The sequence below is a fragment of the Mustela erminea genome, chromosome 6 (genome assembly GCF_009829155.1).
Source record: "Mustela erminea isolate mMusErm1 chromosome 6, mMusErm1.Pri, whole genome shotgun sequence".
NCBI lineage: Eukaryota > Metazoa > Chordata > Mammalia > Carnivora > Mustelidae > Mustela > Mustela erminea.
The window spans coordinates 36,340,575-36,362,548 of record NC_045619.1 but is presented as its reverse complement, the minus strand read 5'-3'; the positions used below and the strand labels follow the sequence as shown (position 1 = coordinate 36,362,548).

The 21,974-nt window shown below is 41.0% G+C and overlaps 2 protein-coding genes across 6 annotated transcripts in view; one reads left to right on the top strand and one right to left on the bottom strand.

Moving 5' to 3' along the window:
* Positions 1-3,908: 3,908 nt before the first annotated feature.
* On the bottom strand, positions 3,909-7,548 carry LOC116593459. Its single transcript, XM_032347732.1, has 3 exons — positions 7,352-7,548; positions 6,723-7,269; positions 3,909-6,382 (listed from the first exon to the last, which is right to left on the bottom strand). Exons 1-3 carry the CDS (start codon positions 7,546-7,548, stop codon positions 5,885-5,887), a joined length of 1,242 nt encoding a protein of 413 aa, XP_032203623.1. The 3' UTR covers positions 3,909-5,884.
* The window catches only part of TMTC2 (transmembrane O-mannosyltransferase targeting cadherins 2), a 437,531-nt gene continuing 422,817 nt past the window's right edge, over positions 7,261-21,974 (top strand). For 4 of the 5 annotated variants that reach the window (XM_032346873.1, XM_032346875.1, XM_032346874.1 and 1 more), the window contains exon 1: positions 7,261-7,979. In XM_032346873.1, the coding sequence (XP_032202764.1) occupies positions 7,897-7,979 (83 nt within the window). In that variant the 5' untranslated portion in view covers positions 7,261-7,896. The remainder of the gene's footprint in view (positions 7,980-21,974) is intronic. The other variant, XM_032346877.1, reaches the window with a different exon arrangement.

Here is a 21,974-nt window from a genome sequence, read left to right as displayed (position 1 = left end):
AGATGGGGCAAATGATTCGAACAGACATGTCACCAAAGATGTGTGTGTTGAAAATGAAAATGAGCAAATGGAAAGATGCTCAAAATCATTAGTATTAGGGGAAGGACAAAAGTGAAATGTGGTATCACTCCACTCTGGTAGGAGGTCTAAAATTAAAAAGACTGACTCTATCAAGTGTTGGCAAAATGTGGACAAGTGGAACTGTCACAAGCTGATGGTAGGAATGTGAAGTGGTGTAACCACTTTGGAAAACAGGTTGGCAGTTTCTTACCATAGCAGACACTATGGGACTGAATGACTCAGCCATCCCACTCCTAGGTGGGTATTTACCCAAGACAGATGAAAACATGTGTCCATGCAAATTCTTCTCATGAATGTTCATAGCAGCTTTGTTTGCAGTAGCCAGAAACTAGAAAGAATTCAAATCCTCATCAACAGATACATGGATAAGCAAATTGTGGTACAGCCATACAAGTAGGATGTTACTCAGAAATAAACATAAATGAACTGTTAATACACACAAAACTTTGAAGAATCTCAAAATAATTATGTTGAGTGAAATAAGCCCCCCTCAGCAAAAGAAGGACACAGCATTATTTCCATTTATATGAAGTTCTAGAAAATGCAAATTCATCTATAGCCACATAAAGCAGATCCGTGTTTGCCTGTATCACGTTTGTGACATAAATTACAGGGGACGCTTGGCCAAAAATCAGCTTGGAATTGATGAATCTAATGTCTTCATCATTTGTCCACTTCAACTGGGGACTGACTTTCAAACAGACTGCCAAGAAAATAAATGTCTTAGCTTCAAATCTACTGTTGCAGATAACCTGTTTTCTTAATAGTTTGTCTGTCTCAGGGCAGATCTTAACATAGGTGAAGGTGACTTTGTTGTTTCATGCATTAAGATTTAAAAGTTCTCCTGAAATGATTGTAACATTATGTGCCAATTATACTCTAATTAAAAAAAAAAGACTTAAAAAAAAAAAGAAGATTTAAATGTTTTCATTGGGCAAAATATGCAAAAATAATAGATTCTAAAGGACAAAAAAGAAAGAAGGAATAAACATTTGGAAAAAAATATAGGGTGGTGGAAATCTATATGTAAGACTTTAAGTATATCATTCATTTATAATTATTAAATAACAGTACTACACATTATAAGATATTTATTCATTGAAATGGGGAATTTAAATCTATTGCAAAAGTTTTAAATACACTGGCTTCCTATCATATATTATTAGATTAATAGACCAAACTCCAAATAGACTTTCTAGTCATTTGACAGCAATAATGAATGGATTAAAAATGCTTTATGAGGTGCAAATTTGTAGCGGGGTTTTTAATATGATAATATTAAGTCAATTATAAATGCTTTATTTGGTTTTTCCAAATTGTGATTTGCACTAATACTTTCATTACTTTGCTGGAGTCTGGGTTATGTTCCTTATCTCAGCTATTTTTGTAACACACGATGGGGATTATGTTAGAAAAAATGTCTATACATGATTTGAATACATCTTTTTAGAAGATTTATTTATTTATTTAATATAGAGAGAATGTATGTGCGCAGGGACATGGGGCTGGGTCCCAGGAACCCCAGACTGCAACCTGAGTCAGAACTAAGAGTCAGAAGCTCAGCCAGAACTGAGCTACCCAGGTACCCCTGAATAAATCTATTTTTAAAAATATATGTGAAGTTGAAGTGTTGGGGCACCTGGGTGGCTCAGTGGGTTAAAGCCTCTGCCTTCAGCTCAGATCATGATCCCAGGGTCCTGGGATCGAGCCCCATAGGGCTCTCCGCTCAGCGCTCAGCAGGGAGCCTGCTTCGCTCCCCCCCGCCCTGACTCGCTGCCTACTTGTGATCTCTGTCTGTCAAATAAATGAACAAAATCTTAAAAAGATATATATGTGATTTTATAGGGAAGGGTTTCTAGTATATAGTCTGTGGAGTCTGCAGGTTTTGATAGCAGGTTTGGGGGAAAAAATTGGAAAGTGGTTGATAAGGGAAATTTTAAAGCATTTTATCCCTACTCATCTGAGGGAGGGTAGAAGAGGAAGAAGATGAATTTAGTCAGAGCACCGTGGCAATAGCCAGGAGTTCCTTCTCCTGAAATAGACCCTAGTGGGGATGTGGTGTTCTGACAGCAGAAGGAACACTGGACTGATGTTGGTTGGTTAAAGCATAGCCTTCTTTCATTTTCATTAAAGCATAGCTTTAATGGTTGTTAAAGCATAGACTTCTGGAGTTAAAAGACAGACGTTCCAATGTCAGATCCACCACTAGAGGCTTCCGGACTATGAACAATTTACTAAACCTCTCCAGGCCTCTACATCCTAATCTGTAACACAGGGACAGTAATGCTACCTACCTCCCAGGGCAGTTGTAAGGATTAAATGAGAACTTAAACATAGCATCCTCAGTGAAATGCCTAACGCCCAAAAAGTGTTCGATGCCTTATTTTAGAAATAAAGGCAAGCCATGTGTGGGTGTGGAGCAGTCCCGCACAAAAGGTTCAGAACTAAAGCTGTCACTGGTGCAAAGAACAGACAATGGCTTTGATAAGCATTCTCTTGTTAAGTAGCCACTAGCCAATGTCCCCATGCAAATTTAAATTCATTTCAAATTTAAATTTAAAATTCAGTTCCTCAGTTATACTGGCCACATTTTAAATGCTAACTAGCCACATGGAGCTGATGGCTGCTCTGTTGGACATTACAGATATAAAGCCACCTTTGCAGAAAGCTCTGGCAGACTGGGCAGGTTTAAAGGGTCCATGCTGGGGTGAGTACCAGGGCAACCTTCCTGGGTAACTGGTTTACTGAATGCTCACATCAAAACTAGTCTTCTCTTTCCTCTTTTTCTTTTATTTTACAGAATCTGAGGTTTATCAAAACTCTGTTACCCAAGAGTCTGTGCAATTTTTTCAAGCTGTTAGAATTTTTGATCACTGTTTACACCAGTGCATGTGAATGTATTGAGAGAGAGTCTATGATCGGGGTTGTCCTGGCTTTCTTGACTGAGTTTCTGAATTCTATCATTAGCCTGAACATCTCTGCAATTTACCCATATCTGGTTATTAACATGTTATTTCTACACTCCTCCTCCTCCTCCTCCTCCTCCTCCCCTCCCCTCCCCTGCCCCCATATCCTCTGAACCACAAGCTGGGAGCCTGCGAGAGTTTTTTTTAAAGTGATCATTATTTTCAGAGCAGCTGGTTCTTAACAGCCCCGGGTTGGTGACAGAGGTGACAGGATCTGTTTCTGCGGCTGTATTGTCCTAATTATATTCCTAATGGATCACAAGTCTGGGGACAAAGCGATGTTACATATTGCAGTGTCCGGGGGCAGCATTTTATGGTATGCTGGGAACATCTCAATGTCGCATGTGTAGCCAATGCTTTCGCTGTCATTAGTTAACCAAGCAGCGCGCGTGCCTCTTTCAGCTCCCTGACCCACATTTCATCCACGCTCTGCTGTTTTTCTCCTGCAGGGTTATTTCCTGAGTAAAGCCCAGAGCTTATGATTCCCCCAGCAGAGAGCTCTGTTCTGACCTCCCTAAAGAGGCAGTTTCACCTGCTGGGCTAGTGTTTTTCTGCTTCCTAGTCAATCTGTTAAGATTTTAGCAGGAGATTCTTGGATACCTTTTTCACAAAACATATGGGAGCTTGTAATTACTTTGGCCTGGTACAATTTTAGAATTGAGAGAGCAAGGAAGAGGTGCAAATCTTCTGTTCATAAATAACCAAATCTGTGGGCACTTTAAAAGGCATTCTATGCAGGCAGGAGAATTTATGTGCCACATTTCACCCTTGGCACACTTTCCAAATGAATTGTTCAAAGAGAAGTTATATTAGGACAAATAGAAATGAAGACTAAGACCAGATGTGGATTTTTAGTTAATATTTATGCAACACCCAAAGGGAAGATAGTATTGCACAATAAACTAAAAATGTCTTAGGCAAATAAGGAAATCTTTCCCCCTAGGACCTGGCACTGCAAAGGTATGAATTATACAACAAAGACCTGGGAATGCAGAACAAATGCAGGGTAGGTCAGGGAGACTATAAAAAAGAATTCATTGAGGAAGTGGTGAGGTAGCAGATGTGTGGAACCTACTCTGGGAAAATAAGGGCTTAGCACTTTTTTGGCCAGTCTCGTGTCTAAGGTAGGAAAGTCAAGCCAACCAGCCTCATTTCCTTCATCTGTGGAGAGCAACAGTAGCTTTAAGTAGAATATATTCAGAACTGAGGTAGTGAGCTCACCATGAGTGAGTACACTTTAATAAGCTAAAAAGCAATGTCCCCAGATTTGAAATGGTCTCCAAAGATAGCGATGACATCTTTTAACTGATTCTGCTCTCCCCCATTGGTGTTCAAGGGAGGTGGAAAAGGCAGACATTGGATGCTTCTCAATCCTTGGAGAGAAGTCTGAAAGTAACCAAGGTTTAATGCATTGGAAGAATATTGAGACTCACATTAAATTAAAATAGAAAAATTTGTTAAAAGCAACACAGATGGTTTTTCAGCCTTTCATTCATCAGGGAGAGCAAAATGGTACATTTCTCACCATCTCCGAAGCTCCCAATCTCCAGGAGTTGAGGGTAGGGAGAGGAGAAAAGGAGGAGGTGGTGATGGGGGGGGGGGGAATGTGTGTGGAAAATATTTATTTAAAACTGTTGGAGCCTCGAAGTGAAGACAGCTCTAGAAATGCGCATAAGCTTTTAGCACGCTGAACCCAAACCTCTCTACTACCTTCATGTCTCTGAGTCCTCTTAATTATTGAAGAGAGCTGTCTGTGTGTGACTTACCACAGGTTTTCCTGAAGAGCTGGTGCATCTTAAGAATTTTTAACCTACTTCTTCCCCCTCTCCTGTGCTAATTCTTCATTATTTGACATGGACAACAAAACAGCTTACCTTATTCTCTCATAATGAAAATTTGTGGATTTTCAACTGCTATCAAGTTTCTGCTAAGCATGTTTATTTGTTCATTTCTTGTCAACATTTTGTGTTGTTTTGTTTTAGTTTCTTCTACCTGTCCAGATGTTACAGGCTCTGGGTATGATGTGGAAAACCAGGCTGATAAGGCTCCTGCTCTCTTGGAGCTGCCATTCTGGTAGGGTTCCTGGTACAATGCTAGTGTGAGCTGGGAAAGTCTCTTCGTTGAGAACATTTAAGTTAAGATCAGAATGCCGAGAAGGAGCTAGAGAAGGTCTGAGAAGGCATCCTATGAGGAAAGAGAAAAAAGTGGTAAGTATCAGACAAGGAGGATGTCTGTTGCTGACATGGTCAGGGGAGAGGAGGGATCAGGGCCAAATGAGGGCTTGGCTGACCATGGTAAGAATCAAGAGTTTTATTTGATGTGCATCAGGAAATCATTGAACATTTTAAAGTAAAGAGAGTGTAGGTTTTCCAAAGAATCTTCTGTCTGATGCCTGAAGTTAAGACTGTGGGGAGCAGAGAGTAGCAGGAATACAAATAAAACCATTTAGAAAGGTACTGCATTAGTCCATGCAGGAAGTGAAGGCAGTTCGGACTAGTGTTGGAGTAGTGTGGATGTCAGAGTCTATATTTTGGAGGTATATATCTAGGTTTTAGTTAACAATTAAAAGGATAAGAGAAAGTTGGAGGGAATAATAATAATAATAAATAAATAAAAATGATCACTTCTATTACACGTAGGTTCCTTTTAGGTTCCAATATTAACATGTAAATGCAGTGGAGGGATACAGATACCAAGGCACTTGATGGGTCAACTAACAGGATTTTTTAAACTTTCAACAGTAAGCAGAGGTTATGGAGTTACAATAAAAAGGTAAAAGATCAGTCTCTGCCTTTAAAGCTACAGCTTTGTTTTCCGTATGCTCCCGTATGTTTGTCTCAGGGAACAAAAATGTGTCTGTCGTGCCTGGCAAAATAGGTATAATAAATATTCATCATTTCATCTGTGTCTACACAGATTTTTTTTCGTGAAATCAGGAAAAGATGGAGCTGTGTTTCGCTGAGCCCCAAACCACCGTATCTACTTTTCAGGCCACTGCCAGACATCCAGGAGATTCGATTTCTTGCCAGAGTCCTGGAAAGCTCCCCAGTTAGGTGCTTCCCTCGGAGGGCGGAGGGGCGGGGGGCGGGGTTGGTCCGCCCTCTACAGGTCTGTTTTCCAAGCATTGTGGTTGCCGTGCAGCAGGGGGCGCTGCAGTAGTGCTCATCGTGGTCCCACGGCGCGCGTCGCCCAGCCAGAAGGGGGCCAAGCCAGGCGGAGGTGTGGCAGGCAGCCCGCTGTCCTCTTTGGTCTCGCAACTTTAGTACCCAGAGCTCGTCTACGCAGGCCATTCTTCTACACCATAATTTATCAGGTTGGACGCCTTCCATCCAGTCCTGCATCCGGGCGGAAAGGAAACGGCATTAGCTTCCCGCCTTCCTAGGTTTTGAGGATAGCGCTGCGCTGCTGGGCTGCAGAGGCGTCTCTTCTCTAATGTTTCCAGAGTCAGCCTGAAAGTCCCCCTGAAACCGCGAAAGGCCCCCGCAGCTGCGGCGTGTGTGTATGTGTTTCTTCCTTCTTTTGGGGTCCCTTCTTTTTAACCTGACTGCGGGACCATTTTCCTCTCCCATTCATCTTTCTATTGACATTTGGGACGGCGGTAGACTCGGAGCTGCAATCTCTCCTCCTGAGATGCCCCTCAAGCTCACCAGTACCCCCTCCCTTTTCGGCTCGCACCGTGTGAGCGTGTATGCAAGGTCGCGTCGGTGTTGGTGGCAAGTGAGGCTGCAGCCCTCGCCAAACCTGTTCTTCTTCTCCCGGTCCCCAGAAGTCCCTCCAGCTGACCGGACTTACGCCTGGCAGCGCTTGGCACGCGCAGCGCTGGGGCTGAGTCCGTGCCAGGCGCAGCCAGGCAGCAGCGGCGCGAGCGACCGTGTCCTCCGCGGTGTCGATTCTCTTCCAGCTCCTCCTCCCAGGGCGCCCTCCAGCTACCCCCCTGGGCTGTCTTCCAGCGGTTGCCCTTGGGTCCCGAGGGCTTTCCAGAGTGAAATCGAAGGTGAAAGAAACAAGAGGAGGGCGGGAGGTGGGTAGGAGGAGCCTCGGGCCTCTGGGAGCTAGGCGGAGCCTCAAGCCAGGGGGTAGTGTGGGAGGAGCCTCGGGGGGGAGGATCTGGGTGGAGAAAGGGGCCGGGCAAAGCCGGGATGGAGGGCGGCCACGCAGGCGCGGGGGGCCGCGCCGAGAACCCCACGCGGGAGCTTCGGGAGTCTCCAGCCGCCGCTCCTCACTTCACTGGAGAAGGGGCTGGGGCAGGGAGGGAGCTAATAAAGAGTGAATGAGCGGCAGCCGCTGTGGCGGCCGGAGTCAGCCAGAGCAGCACCGGAGCCGTGCGCCCGGGAGGCGGCGAGGGGAGGCGGTTCGCCTTGTCCCTCCTACCCGCCCCTCTTTCTCTCTCTTCCTCCAGCTGGTCCCAGAACCCTGCTGGGTCCGGTCCCTCTGCCCCCATCCCGCATTCTTCCACCTCCTCCGAGTCCCACTCCTCACCTAGGGCGCCCCGAACTGCCATGGGTTAGGGTGGGGGCCGCGAGCCGCGCGAAGGACCAGCCCTGTGCATCCGCCGGGGGGCGCGAAGCCCGAAAGACGCCAGCCGCTCGCGGGCGCCCGGCATGGGGAGCGTGGTGTGAGCCCGCACCCAGAGAGGACGCAGCGGCCGCGGAGACGGGCGCGAGGAGGAGGAGGAGAGCGGTGGACGGCAAGGACCCGAGGGAGGAAGGGAGGGACAAGAGGGTGGGGAGCTAGGAAAAAGTGAAGCTGGGAGGAGAAGGCGGCGGAAGGTGGGGATTGATGCTTCTGTTTTTTGTTGCCGCTGCTGCCCTCGCGCTGGGAGCCGAGCCGGAGGGAAGGCGGTGGAGAGATGATTGCAGAGTTGGTGAGCAGCGCTCTGGGGCTCGCCTTGTATCTCAACACCTTGAGTGCGGATTTCTGCTATGATGACAGGTAAGGGGTCGGCGGGCAGCGTGGGGACTCCGCGGTGGCTCAGAAGCTTCCCGCTTTAAGACTGAAGTGCGTCTTGGAGGAACTGGTCCAGCACCTGAAGGTTTAGGAGACGCGTAAACAGCACCCAGGGCAAACACCGGGGAAGCGAGCGCGCTGGGCGGTCTGAAGGAGTTTGGGTTCCTAGTTTGCAGCAGGTTCTTTCTCTTGCTTATTGGCTGCTGGCGAACGCTTAAGTTTCTTATCGGAAATCGCAGCAATTTGGGGAACTGTTAATGATCATATTAAATGGGGAAAAAAATGTCTTAGGTCTTTGTTGGTGCACACTGAGCGATTTTACGTCTGGGCTGGAAGGAAGCCGCTCCCCTCCTCTTAATAGATCTTCCCTGTAGCGCTTCCTTTTATTGATGGGACACTTTTATTTCCCGGGGAAAAAGCCACACCTTTGACAGTTATCAAATAGTGGAAGGAGAGAATCGTACTCAGCTGCAACTTTCCCGTTGGACGTCTACGGTACTTACAGATAATGCTGCTGATGGGCTCTCCGGCTCCCCCCCGCCTGGCTCACCAATCGATGGAGTAGCGCTTTATAAAAGCCTGGGCTTTCATTTCTTTTTGGGAGTTTTACATTAGACGTTAGCGGTTCTTTTGTGCTAATTGGGGAAGAAGACGCCCCTAGAGACTGAAGTTGTCTTCTGCATTTGGGCTAGTTTGGGTGGCTAATGAGACCTGAACTGTGTTGTCAAAGAAACTGCATCGATTTCTGGAAAATGTCACACTTGTGCTCGTGTCTCTACCTATTTTTTAAATGTTGTTAGTGTTTAGAAACTGATGAAAAGCTCCAATAGCCATTAGGGAAAATTCCAATTTGTGCCTTTCCGGTGACTTAATCTGATTACAATTAAAACAGATGCATAATTAAAATATATTAGGGAGAACAACACGCCTGGCTAAACTTATTAACCGTCCTGGGGTGTTTCATGCTCCATTGAAATTAAACCATCCAAAAAGTGAGCACAGATTTACTTTGACAGCTTTTCAGCAGCCTCTCTGGGCTATGGAAAGCGAATGGATCCCCAGGGTCAAGGCAAGGCAGAGAGTGAACTTAAGCAAAGTGGTTTATAGTGAGGGCAAGTGAAGGCAGAATCTTCTCTGGGTGGTACTTAGCCATGTTCTGTATTCTCTGGTGTGCCCACTCTCTGGCTAAAAGCATGTTCATGGATATATGCTTGAAATCCGTGAATCTAAGTTTACACCCACATGTTTGTTATGAAATCCCCTGATAATAGGTGCAATGAAATAAAGCAAACTCTTCTTAATGCATTTTATGTAGTGTCTGTCAGAGACTGGTTGATAAGGAAGCCACTGCTAGACATAAACTTTTCCTTAACTTTTAAGCAGTGTATAGATCTAGCAATTATGATACATGGTCTGAGAAATAAATGGTCTTTGTGTAAGAGTGAGGTGAGGTGAGCTGCTCTGTTCTTTCCATTTCTGTGTTACTGTGCACCTGCTCTTCTAGGGAATGGGGAAAAAAAGGCGCTTGACAGGGAAGAAAAAGGAGTGGGAAGAAACAGCTCTTCCTTCCAAAGATGGGCGACTTTTCACTAAAATGAGCTCAGGGATGGATCTGGGTAGTTCTTGGTTCTGTTGGGGACAGTTTGAAAAGTAGTCATTTAAACTAAGAATAAAGAGTTTGGGAAAAAAAGTAGCTTGCTGTAGTACAGTAAGTATTGTAGAATACTGTGATAAGTCAGGCGTTCCCAGTGTATGCTATCCTTTATTGCTGTTCAGTTCTTTAAAAATTATATTTCAGAAGAAAGCATCCTGTAAAATATGAATACTTGAACTAAACTAAATTTGTGTGTACACTTTTTCTGTAGATTTAATTATTATGTGTTCTTTAATCATCGGTCAGTAGTGTTAGGACTTTATAACATGGGGAGAACAGTGTGAGTGAGGGGATAAATTAGTTGTGCTTTGATGGTGGGCTTGCTCAATATATGATATATAGACTTTATATTACCATTGTGATGTTAAGAGCCTGTAAATATAAATTGCCCTTGGCCACAACATGGAAGTGTATGTTAGTCTAAGTTTCTTAGTAGCAGAACTGCATATGCAGTCCTATACTCTTAAGAGTGTGCAGTCTTAACAGAATCAAACTTAGTTTTTATGTATCCTAGAAATTCTGAAACACCTTTTAGTAGCAGCGTGGAACTTGCTGGATGTCTGCATAGCGTGCACAGTGCCAAGGTGCTCTGTAAATTGTGGCTTTTCGGATATACTTTTTATCTGCCTCCTCTAACTCACTGGTCTGTGGAGCGGGGAGAGAGCTGGGGAGTCAAGTGGAAACTGTAGGATGATGAGAATGTGTTTACTTCCACTGCTCCATTTCAGACTACAAAGACTCAAGTTTAAAACGTTGTGTAAACGGCATCTGTGGATTCCACTGTGCTCACTCCCCCTGCCCCCGCCAAGAACTTTGTGAAATAGAGTTCTAGAAGGAGAGAGGCCAGGGCTGGGAGCAGCTCACAAGGAGGGAGATGGCTCTTATGCTTGACTTGCTTAACTAAATCAAGACTCTGCATTTTCGCTGAAGAATCTGGCATTCGCTGTAGGAGGGCTTTATATTGCTTCAGCTTAAACATTATTGCTGTGGTACTTCTCAAAGTTATCATTTCTTTTAAATATAGTGATCAAGTTTACTTTGTAAACTACATATATGATTTCTTCCACTGTTTGATGTAGCTTGGTTGAGATTAAGTGGTAATCTGAAACTTTTTTGTAGCAAAATCGATTTCCTTATGGTAAAACTTAATATTTTACAAGTGTCTTAATGCTAAACTTAAGAATAAGGCTAGGATGTGATGAAACAAACAGAAGAGTAGAATTCATCGTATCTGATGAAAAAGCATATATAGTTTCAGCTTCATCCCCCTCTTCATCCCTTTGCCTTCAGTCTAGTCATGATTGTATTGAATCTTAAATTGTGGTTAGAGTCCAGTTGGAATGATAAATAAACAGCCTTTGCCAAATTCTAAGTCATCATGAATGTGACATCTTGAAGGACAATCTCATTTTCTGGAGAAATTTGGTGTTTAGGTCAGTGGAAAAAAAACTTGCTGATCCCAAGTTCTCTGCTCTCTTATATATTTATTGAGGATAACATTGCATCATTTTCACCATGTCTGCTTTAAAAGTACTATTAGAAGTTTTGCATTGAGATAAAAGAGGAGTCCGTTTACTTCAGAGTAGCAGAAGGATGCCATATCTATTGTTTTGTAGTCTGAATTCTTTTTGCACATATCACCTAATTGATGGCAAGCCCTTTAAGATGTATAACAAGTAAAAAGATAATCAGCTAATACATATTTTTATTCTTGGGTGAATAAAATGCATTACTTAAAAAAAGATAATTTGAGTTTTGGGAAGTGGGAAGTGGGTTTGTGGCTGCTTTGAAAATTGTTTTCCTTTTTGCCCATTTTGCATTTGTTCAACCTAACCTTGATCATTAACATGACCTTTGGGTTTCTTAGCTATCTCATTGTGCAATAATTGTGTGAAATTTGGAGGAGCAATTCCACAGCCAAAATTTCTATTTTTGCATCAAAACTACCCCAAACTCTTAATAGCGTGTTCCTAATTTAGTTATTCACTTGGATATAAATATAAATCTGATTTTATAGAGACATGAGTTAATTCAAAGTCATAAAGATTTTGACTAACAGCATTTAAGATGAAGGAATGGAAGATTTAAGGCATGATAACTTTTTTTTTTTTAAACCATTTTTTCTTAAAGATATTCAACTATTCCTTCTAGTTGACCTTTTGAAGTGACTATCTGTTTGGGTTTTGAGCTGGTATGGTAAGAATCCCTTATGAAATGATCAATCACTCTGTTAACTTCCCTCTAAGATTTTCTTTAATGGACTTGCAGTGGACCAATCTGGGGTTGTTACCTTATAGTTCTAGTATGTTCAACCATTGAAGTCATGCTTGGTATTTAGTAAAATCCTGTTTAGGAAGCATTGCTCTAAGATCAAGTATAGAAGGAAGAAGTTTGTTTTGTATCCAGGGTTGTCCCCTCAGGTCTTTATTGGAAGAAGTTACTGTGTACAAGGGTGCTATTTGACCAATTTCCTTCCAAGTTTATGATACATTGGAAAATATGCAAGTGGTTACAGTTTATAGTTTATATATTTTAATATATTATAATATTATAATATATATATTATATGTAATATATATAATATAATTTTATATTTAATATTTTAATATGATCTTTTACTTTCTGACAAAGTTTAGTCAGATCTATGCAGAACAGGTTCATTTTGCTGCTTGAACAAGTACATCTCTTAATAGTAAATTAAAATTAGGTGAAGCCAGTATGGACTACTTTGCCTTACTTTCAGTGAGCCTGTCACATGGGGCTTATCCTAGCGAATGACCCAGATACAAGCACTGAATGGACATGTATAAATGCCATTGGGAAAATTATGGCTTGCCAGCCATCTGTCTCTTAGTTGTCTTTATATATGTATGTGTGTGTGTGTGTGTGTGTGTGTATAATGTATATATTATAATAATACTACGTATGTATAGTTTTTTTGGGGGGTTATATTATTAGTTTACATTGGTATTCTCTGTTTAGTTTTTTAGGGCTAACGTGCCCCTGCGGGAACACTGAATTCCTCGAAGCTATAATTCTGAAATAGCTAGAACCTTTTGGATTATTCCAACATGAGTTAGGAGTACAGTTCGTCTTCTGAATCTCTCTCTGTTGCTGTTTTGTACATTAAAAACACTTATTTAAAATGCCCATGATGTTACTGCTGTTTATCATAAGCAAAGGGTACATTCCTCAGGAATAGGCCCTTCATAATATTAGGAAAAGACAAAGTTTACCCTTGTCACTCTGAAAAATGACAAACCTTTCAACACTATTATTTTCACTTAATAGGCTTTTAACACAGTAACATTTACCTTTTAAATTTTTTGGTTTTCTCTTATAAGCTAAATATTACAACAGCTTTGTGTACCTACTTAAATGGCTTCACAAAAGTGACACGTGTGGCAGCCTTGATGGGAAGGACAAATGGGTTGTTGAATGTTAAGACCCCTCTTCTATGAATAGCAGTCCTCGTTTAGAGCCTGGTTGAAAAAAAGGGGAGAGGCATATAACCAGGAATTGTGTGCTTTCTGTTTTTCGTAGGACGAAAAAAGCATAATATTTTGAATAATTACAGGTGTAATTGTGTACAATGCTAGATGGCTTTTTTGAAGATTTGGTTTGTATGTACTTCTGAGGAATAAATGAGTCCACTCAATAATTCACTAATTATGAATACTCCTAAACGTACGCATCTCACGTATGTGATGCATGATACAAACACCAGCTGGTCATCCTTGTCAACAAAGCATCTCTACCTTTCTGTCCTTGTCCGACCTGTATTGTAGCTGGTGTTGTAAAGTATTTGAATCTGGGAGTCTGATGATAGACTTGTAAAAATGCTGATAGACTGTCCTTTAGCAGAATTTCACTTGCAGTTAGCCATGTTTATTTTGACTAATACTCATATTTTAAAACTTAGATTGGGGCTCTGCTGGCTTCATTCCCAGAACAGCCGTGTGGAGCCACCATGGTAGGTGGCTTGGACTGGCCATGTTATTGGTCTGGTGCTCACTGGCACTGTGTTCGTATGCATAGGGTACCTCTCCCAAATGATGTCCTTCCTATTTGTCCAGATCAGTTGTTTTCCTTGGAGGAAAACACTTGGAGTTAACTAGACTGATCATAGGGATTGATCATAGGAGTATTTTAACTTCAAGGATGTGTTATTCCGCCTCGACTGATCATAGGGATTGAAGACTTTTGCCTCAGATTTTTTCCCCCTGTATTTTCTAGGCAGATAATTCCATTAAGATGCAGCACTATCAAATTTCTATTGATCTTTTCTTCCTCTGGCAGTTTAACTTTTCAATCATATTTGTCAGTTTCTCTTGTACTCAAGATTTCCTAGAATCAAAGGTAAAAATGTTCATTTCAGTCTTTTAGAAAATTTTTGAGATTACCATTTGGGGGTCAACTAGGACTTTTTTTTTTTTTTTTTTTTCCTTACAGCTAAATAGGAAAGAATTGAGTAAGGCTATCCACAGAGGAAAATTTTGAAGAAGGTAGGAAGACTGAAATGAGTTGTTTTCAAGATGCTACATGAGAAGTTGCTCTCCTGTTTTTAGAGTAATTTGTTTTCTTTAAGGACATTTCCTAATGTGTAGTTAATTTGAACAATTATAAATGATTGTTTTGAAGATGAAATGGGCAGAGATCTTTATTTGCTCAGGTCTAAAAATTAATGTGGAAAGGAGATTAGAACTGAACATTCTAACTTCACCTTTAGATCCCATTTTGTTGCGGGATTAAATGAAATTACTAAAGGTACATACAGGCCTCATAGCTTGAGGACAGTGCTATAGTATCTGTTTTAAGAGTACTTTCGTATTCGGTAGAGGAGGTGCTGTTTGGCTTATGATAATTTGATGTAAGCTTTGGTTTCTTGATTTCTTTGCCGAGGCATCTTACGATATAGGAGTAAGGCAGGGTATGACTAAGACACCACGTAGTCACTGTCAGGGAGATTGACTAAATTACATGATTTGTCTAATGAAACATACATCAGTGCCCTTGCAATAGCAGCTGTGTCCTAGGTGTGGTGGTCAAGTGAAATGTTTTTGTCAGACCCCTTTGTCTTCAATGATTACCCTTCATTTATGTGGCATTTGTTACAATAAATGTGTCATTATTCCACCAAAACATTAGGGTAAAAAACAAAAACAAAAACAAAAAACCCAACAAGTTTACTACAGGCTTATGGTTGTGATTTCATTAGGGAACAACATATAAAACAACAGTGCCATGGGATAAAGGAATTTACTGACATTTGAAACTGAAAAAAATCACGAGTTTTGATAATGAAAGTGTTTTTTTCCTAACCGTGATTCCAGATTATTGATTTCTTTAGAAGTGGAAAGTTTTGACTGTGCTCTCCTAGAAATTCTCACTTGGCATCATTTAGGAGTATTTTAACTTCAAAGGATGTGTTATTTGCTGAAGAGTGGCCACTGGGGCGCAATATGGCTCTTGACATTTTGAACAGTGTTAAGTGATGGTACTGAAGTATTTCAAACAGCCATGTTTCAGCATTGTTTAAAAATCCAGTGGGAAGAATGGCAATCCGTATAAGCCTGCATTCTTGGAATTCCTTGGGTATTAATTTTAAATGCAGTTCACAAGTTTGGTTTTTATAAAATAAGGTTTTTTTTTTTTTTTTAAATGAAAGATGAGTAATTTCAGTGAAATTTTTTACAGCTGTGTCTTATGAAATTTTGTTTTCTTTTTTGAATTGCTTATAAGTATTCTATTAAGAGACTGAAAGGATGCAGACCACAGCCTTGTTGTTTGTCTTGGCTTTCATCTCTTAGCTGGGTTCGATTCCTATGTTTAGGACATTGTTATAAAGCATATTATTATTGAATTTCTATTTTAAACCCTAGATTATAAAACTAGTCTATGAGAGAGGCAGGTAAGTGAAAACACTATGGGAAAAGTAAACGTTTTGTTTTTGTGAATTTCCAATTTGTTCCACCATGAAGGCAGGCCTATCCTGCTTTCTTTTCTGTTAATGGCATTTCTTGGATTAATAAGGCAAGTCAGTAGTTTAATTTTTTATAATGTCAGTGTGTGTTGAAGTAATATCCCTACAAACTGTGTCTTCAATGGGAGGTGACTTGGGTGGTGGCTATGAAGACTACATTGGTAGACTTGACCACTTCTCTTAGTTTGGAGAAGACGTGTTGTCATCCCAAAGCCATTTGGGAGAAGTGGTTGTTGAGGTTAGGGTGGGCAGCTGACATATTTTCATATGGGGACCTTTCTCATTGTTTTATTAACTGTCTTTTGGCTATTTCTACCTTTCTGTCTTCAGGTTTTTTAAAGGTATTGTAAATACTGAGCCTGCTGCCTTGAATTGTAAAAGATGTCTTAAGTCTGTAGGTAGGATGCTTGGGTCCAAATATTTTGTCAAGTGTACTTCTTTTAGAATAGGACATTCCCCTCCTCCTCCAAATAATTAACTATAGGACTGGGCTCTCGAAGCCATTGAAAAGAGCTCATTTTGACAAAGTAAGCTTCTACTGACAAATTTTCCAACCACAAATTTGCAGAAGAAAAGTTTTCAGATGATGAAGAAGTTTAATCAGGCAAAAAGACATTTTTATTTGCAGAAATAGGCCCTTCAGAGGGAGGCAATTATTTATAGCTGATGTGAAAAACTGGTATACCTGAATTCATTTGGTAAATCTCATTTAAAACAGGAAGGTTAGTCTATTGAAAAAAAAATGATGCTGAATTGTGTCACCGAATTTATATTAAAGAAAGGAGGTTTTATACTGTCACCCACTCCTACAGGGTTATGTACTGATTTAAGCAAAGAAAATGTGAATTTGAGATTTAGAATCTATGAAAGAAACCAGTGTGTAGCTTGAAATTACTAACTATACTTTGCCACAAATATCTAGTCTTTTATTTAAAATATTCCATTAGAAATGATCTCTAGGTTTCCTTCCTTCATCTCTGTGTTTAAGAGAGTCTTTGTATTTTTTTCTTTTAAAAACAGTGGTGTTTTTGGCATTTGTTCCATGTTGAATAGAAAATGAAATTTCACTGCTTTGAATCTCTTGTATGTCATCAGCATAAAAAGTGTAAACCATTTCTATGACAGAGTATTGAGTAGCTACTTTTGAATTCGTGCCTGACAAGACTGAGGATGCCCATGACAGACAAGGGGGTTTTAGACCTGCTGCTCTCATAACTTGCTCCCTGCCTTCATCCTTCAATATGGATGATTGCCTTTTAGAAAGTCTTTTATTTATTTTTATTTTTATTTTTTTAAAGGATTTCATTTATTCATCTGACAGAGATCACAAGTAGGCAGAGGCAGACAGAGAGAGAGAGGAGGAAGCAGGCTCCCCACAGAGCAGAGAGGCCGACACAGGGCCCGTTCCCAGGACCCCGGGATCATGACCCGAGCCGAAGGCAGAGGCCCAATGCACCGAGCCACCCAGGTGCCCCTAGAAACTCTTTTATAACCATTCTTTTTAAGATTTTATTTATTCATTTGACAGACAGAGATCACAAGTAGATGGAGAGGCAGGTAGAGAGAGAGGGGGAAGCCGGCTCCCCGCTGAGCAGAGAGCCAGACGCAGGCCAGATCCTAGGACCCTGAGACCACGACCCGATCCGAAGCAGAGGCCCAACCCACTGAGCCACCCAGGCACCCCCTAGAAACTCTTTTAAAATGTAGTTTAAATCTCCAGTTTCTTGGAGTCAGATGGATCACTCGGATTCTCCTAAAGCAACATTTTTGGGCTGGGCCTCTTGTTGGATCTTTTTCCATCTAGATACATGTATATATTTCTAGATCAGTGCTTCCCAAACTTCTTTGTACCACCAGATCACCTGGGGAGTGAAAATGTATGTTCTGAGGCAAATCATGATATAGACTTTTAACTATGGAGAACAAAGTGGTGGTGACTGGGAGGAGGGGGGTCAGGGGTGAGGGACTTGGGGGTCAGGTGGGAGATGGGTCAAATAGGTGATGGCGGTTAAGGAGGGCACTTGTGACGATGGAAGTGCTGAATCACTCTATTGTACACCTGAAATTAATATAACACTGTATGTTAACTGACCAGAACTAAAATAAAAACTTCGAGAAAAGAAAAGAAAAATGGATAAATTTAAAAAAATAAATGCAAGCTCTGCCTGGAGTGAGCCTCAGAGTACATTTCTTCTTTTGCAGGTGCTCCAGCTGGTGGTGGTACATGAACCCCTTGAGTAATAAGACTCTGTTCCTTTTAAGTGTATTACATCAGCTCAGTCTGTTTCATAGAACTTTGGACAGGTTGCCTAGTACCCGGGTGGAATAAGATTGAGGATAAGGTGCCTGTTCTTTGTGTGAGAGCTTGGCCATCTTAGTTAATCTTTATGTTTTGTTTTCACATTTGTTCAGTCACCACATCTTTAAATTGATCCGATGGATTTGAGGGGTTGTGTAGATTTTGAAAAGGTAGAGAGCCTGTTGAAATTCTAGAGATGATCTCTATTGAAATATCTGTCACCATCTTGTATTACAATATCGTCTTCCTTGTAACACGACTAGGGAGACAGATGTTGGATTCTGATTTTGACAAATAAACCGATACGCAGTATTCTTAGGCTTTGGACGTGACGAATACTGATGCCTACATCGAGTCTGGTCAGTGCCTTTATTGGCTTGTACTTCTGTCAAACAATCCCTTGTAAGGAAACTTGGCTTACATTGTGTGAAGACTTTGCAGACTTTAGGCAGGCAGCAAGAAATAGATGTTGAGGCAGCTGGGAGTAGGGAAAATAATGATTTCTTAGTGATATTCAGGCACTGGGCAATGCTGTCATGGGAGAGCAGATAGGATTAGAAATGCCTGGCCGCTTGTCTTTTTTTTTTTTTTTTTTTAAACGTGGTACCTTTTGCCTTAGCCTTTCGGCAGTTTTGGGGGGCTTTCTGGGTAGGTGGCTGCCCTATCTATATGAAGTTTTAACTTCTTACTAATAGACATCTTTTTAAAGAACTCATCATATAGGTAATGATTATCTCTTCTTAAAATACTATGCTGTGCACTAGAGGCAGTGTCGTGAAGGAAGATTGGGCCAGGATCAAAGACTAGGATTTCAGCCGTGCTATTACATGGTATCGAGCTCTGAAACTGTCTTAAAATGGATCAGGACGTGGAAATAACAACAGGTGACCACAGCGTGAGCATGAAATGAAATCGTATGGTGAATGTTCTCTGTGTGTTTTAAAAAGCTACACGGTTATACCCTTTGACGTGGAGGGTCTTAGCCTGAAGGTGAATGACCCCAGTATCGCTGCACATGAGCATCTGAGAACAGAGCTGTGTCCCAGTCCTTGTCGTTGCTAACTTTTCCATTTGGCGTTAGTGGTTGAGATCTGCCGTCCCGGCTTCTGTTGCCACTTCTACGCCCCAACTCTGCTTCTCATCTCTGTCTACCCTCACGGTGAGCGGTCCCTAGTCTCACCGCAGAAACAGTTTTTGCTCTCCTGTGTTTCTTTTCTGTTGCTTTCCCTATGTTTCTGGCCTCTGTGCATGGAGGGTTATTTTGAATAGACATTCCGGCCAATCTGAACGCTTCTTTCCTTCTGCGGAGTAAAAGGACCAATTACAGTGCATCGGGTGTAAATAATCTTTGGTACTTTGGTTCTGCTTGGCAGGATGTATTATTACTGGGTACTCATGGTCTCCCTCCTCAATGACAGCCCTTTTTCTTTTGGGAATATGTTCAGATTCAGAGGCGTTCTGGCAGCCCGGTGATTAGGGAAGCTGTATGTCAGATAAGCCAAAGTTTTCCTGCGTGGAAGTGTTTGTGTTAATCAGGATGTATTGAGACTTTGCAGTAAGGGCATTCAGTACATGTGCTGGATAGCAGCATCCACTATTTAAACCTGCTGACACAGTTTTGTAACTAACTAGAAACCATTTCTTTCTTTTAGCTCTTTCCAAGCAACAGGGTGGCAAAAGGAGAAAGACCTGGAGAAGTCTGGAGTCAGATAATCTAACCCCAGAACTATTACTTGTTAGTTGTGTAATTTTGATTGTTACCTAAACTCGTTCAGCCTCGGCTTCCTGTTCTACAGAAGGAGGGTAGCAAAACCTACTTGATAGAGTTTTCAGAAGAGTTTAATGAAGTAAGTTATCTAAAGTGCCTGGCGCAGTGTCTGGTGTTGCCTGGATACTTAATAATTCTCTTAATCAAGAACTAATTCATTAACTCTATTGCTAATAGTGGAAAAATCACTATAGAATAACATCTGCAAATAGGGCTGAGCATTAGGGGATTTCTCTTAAAAGCAAATATTGAACCTTTAAACTTATTGTAGTAATCTTTCACTTAGCATTTCAGATAGATGTAAGATAACTGAAAGGGTTCAATCAACTATATTGAATTAACTATGAATTTTATTTTATTTCATTTTTTAAAAGATTTTACTTATTTGACAGACAGAGATCACAGGTAGGCAGAGAGGCAGGCAGAGAGAGAGGGGGAAGCAGGCTCCCCATTGAGCAGAGAGGCCATTGTGGGGCTAGATCATGACCTGAGCTGAAGGCAGAGGCTTAACCCACTGAGCCACCCAGGCACCCTTAACTATGAATTTTAGAATTTAACTTTCATCTAGAGTTACCACTTTGGAAAAATGATGTTGAAACTTAACCATTATACGTGTGCACATGCGTACATGCATACACACAAGTAAATTTTTCCAATAAAATGTCTGTAGTATATATGCAACAAAAAGCTATATGAAAAATAGAATGATGATGTCTTCCATCTTTTTCATCATAATTGATACTCTTCTTTAAATTTGGTGATACTGTGCATAGGGGCATATGCAAAATTATGATTTCTTAGCATCTTATAAGAACTGACCCACTCTATGATGTGGATTGTATCTTAGACAATGAAAAATCTTAATGAAAATATGGAATTGTTTTCTGTTATGTTGTGAAAGATGATGTTGAAATGAGAATTAGCCCAAATCCCAGAAATACTTATATATCTTCTGTTTTATAGCGAGCAAACTGGACATAAAAGCTCATTGTTTTTTGAAACCTTCTCTGGGAAGCTTGTTATTCTTTCTCTCATGAACTTACTCTTTTGCCAGGACCTACTACTTGCATTAATTTACTTATAGTTAGTTCTGCATTTAAGAATATTGATCTCTCTCCTGATTAAAACTGATCTTTCACATGTTTGCATAATGTTTTCCCTATATAAAGAGAACATATAACCTTCTAACACTAATAATATATCTTGCTTTCTTTTTTTTTCCATAGAAAAAAACTTTCCCCTCCTCAGACCTCCTCCCTCCCCCCCCCCCAAAAAGAACCACAGGTAAGATAAGTGTGTTGAAGGTTTACGTTTTTTTTTTTTTTTTAAAGATTTTATTTATTTATTTATTTTTAAGTTTTTATTTATTTATTTGACAGATAGAGATCACAAGTCGGCAGAGAGGCAAGCAGAGAGAGAGAGAGAGAGAGAAGGAAGCAGGCTCCCTGCTGAGCAGAGAGCCGATGTGGGGCTCGATCCCAGGACCCTGGAATCATGGCTTGGGCTGAAGACAGAGGCTTTAACCCACTGAGCCACCCAGGCGCCCCAGGTTTATGGTATTGATAACAGCTTTCTCTTTAACGTCAGGGTATGGCTCTAATGATTCCCCAGGATCCCTTCCAGCTTAAAACTGACCACAATTCTAGGGTTATGGATTTGTGTTCATTTGCCTAAAAGATATATTTGAAATTGGCCATTTTGGGTAATTAATAATGCGCTAAGTAAAATATTTGCCCTATTGTCCTATGTATAGTGGAAAATGAGGGACATGAGTACAACAGACCGTATCGCCCAGAGATGTTTCTACCTCAGCCATAATCATCATTTTATGTCTTACGTGTTACCTTATTCTCAGTTGGCATGATTACCCCATTCCTATTGATAACGAAATCCTAACAGCCAGTGGCAAGCTCCTAAAAAGGAGAACACTTTTGGTTCTTGTTGGATAACAGCCTAGTTTTCTCTAGTGCACATCTGTTCCTTAGAACATTTTTAGAATGTTCAGGTGAAAATTTACGCAGTATCTTGATAAACCAGATTCTGTTACTGATGGGTTAAAAAGAATCAATTATGCTGTTTTAATTTATTAAAGGAAAATAACAAATGGTTTTTGCAGGATAGTCCTCAACTCTCTGGAAGTAATTTAAAATAAGTACAAGAAATCAATAATTCAAGACCTTTTTAACATGCCTCAGCTGCATTTTTAGGACTAAACAAAAGACTAGCATTTGGATTTCTCCAGGGTGAGGGTTGGATGGGAAGGTGTGGGTATCTAA

Bases quoted from the DNA above. Each gene is read 5' to 3' on its own strand.
- LOC116593459 (XM_032347732.1), bottom strand. From the start codon at position 7,548: ATGGCAGTTCGGGGCGCCCTAGGTGAGGAGTGGGACTCGGAGGAGGTG. The intron at 7,270-7,351 runs GCTGACTCCGGC...TCTCCAGTGAAG, and splicing joins ACGGCTCCGGTGCTGCTCTG to TGAGGAGCGGCGGCTGGAGA. The intron at 6,383-6,722 runs GTGCGAGCCGAA...GCCCGGATGCAG, and splicing joins CTTGCATACACGCTCACACG to GACTGGATGGAAGGCGTCCA.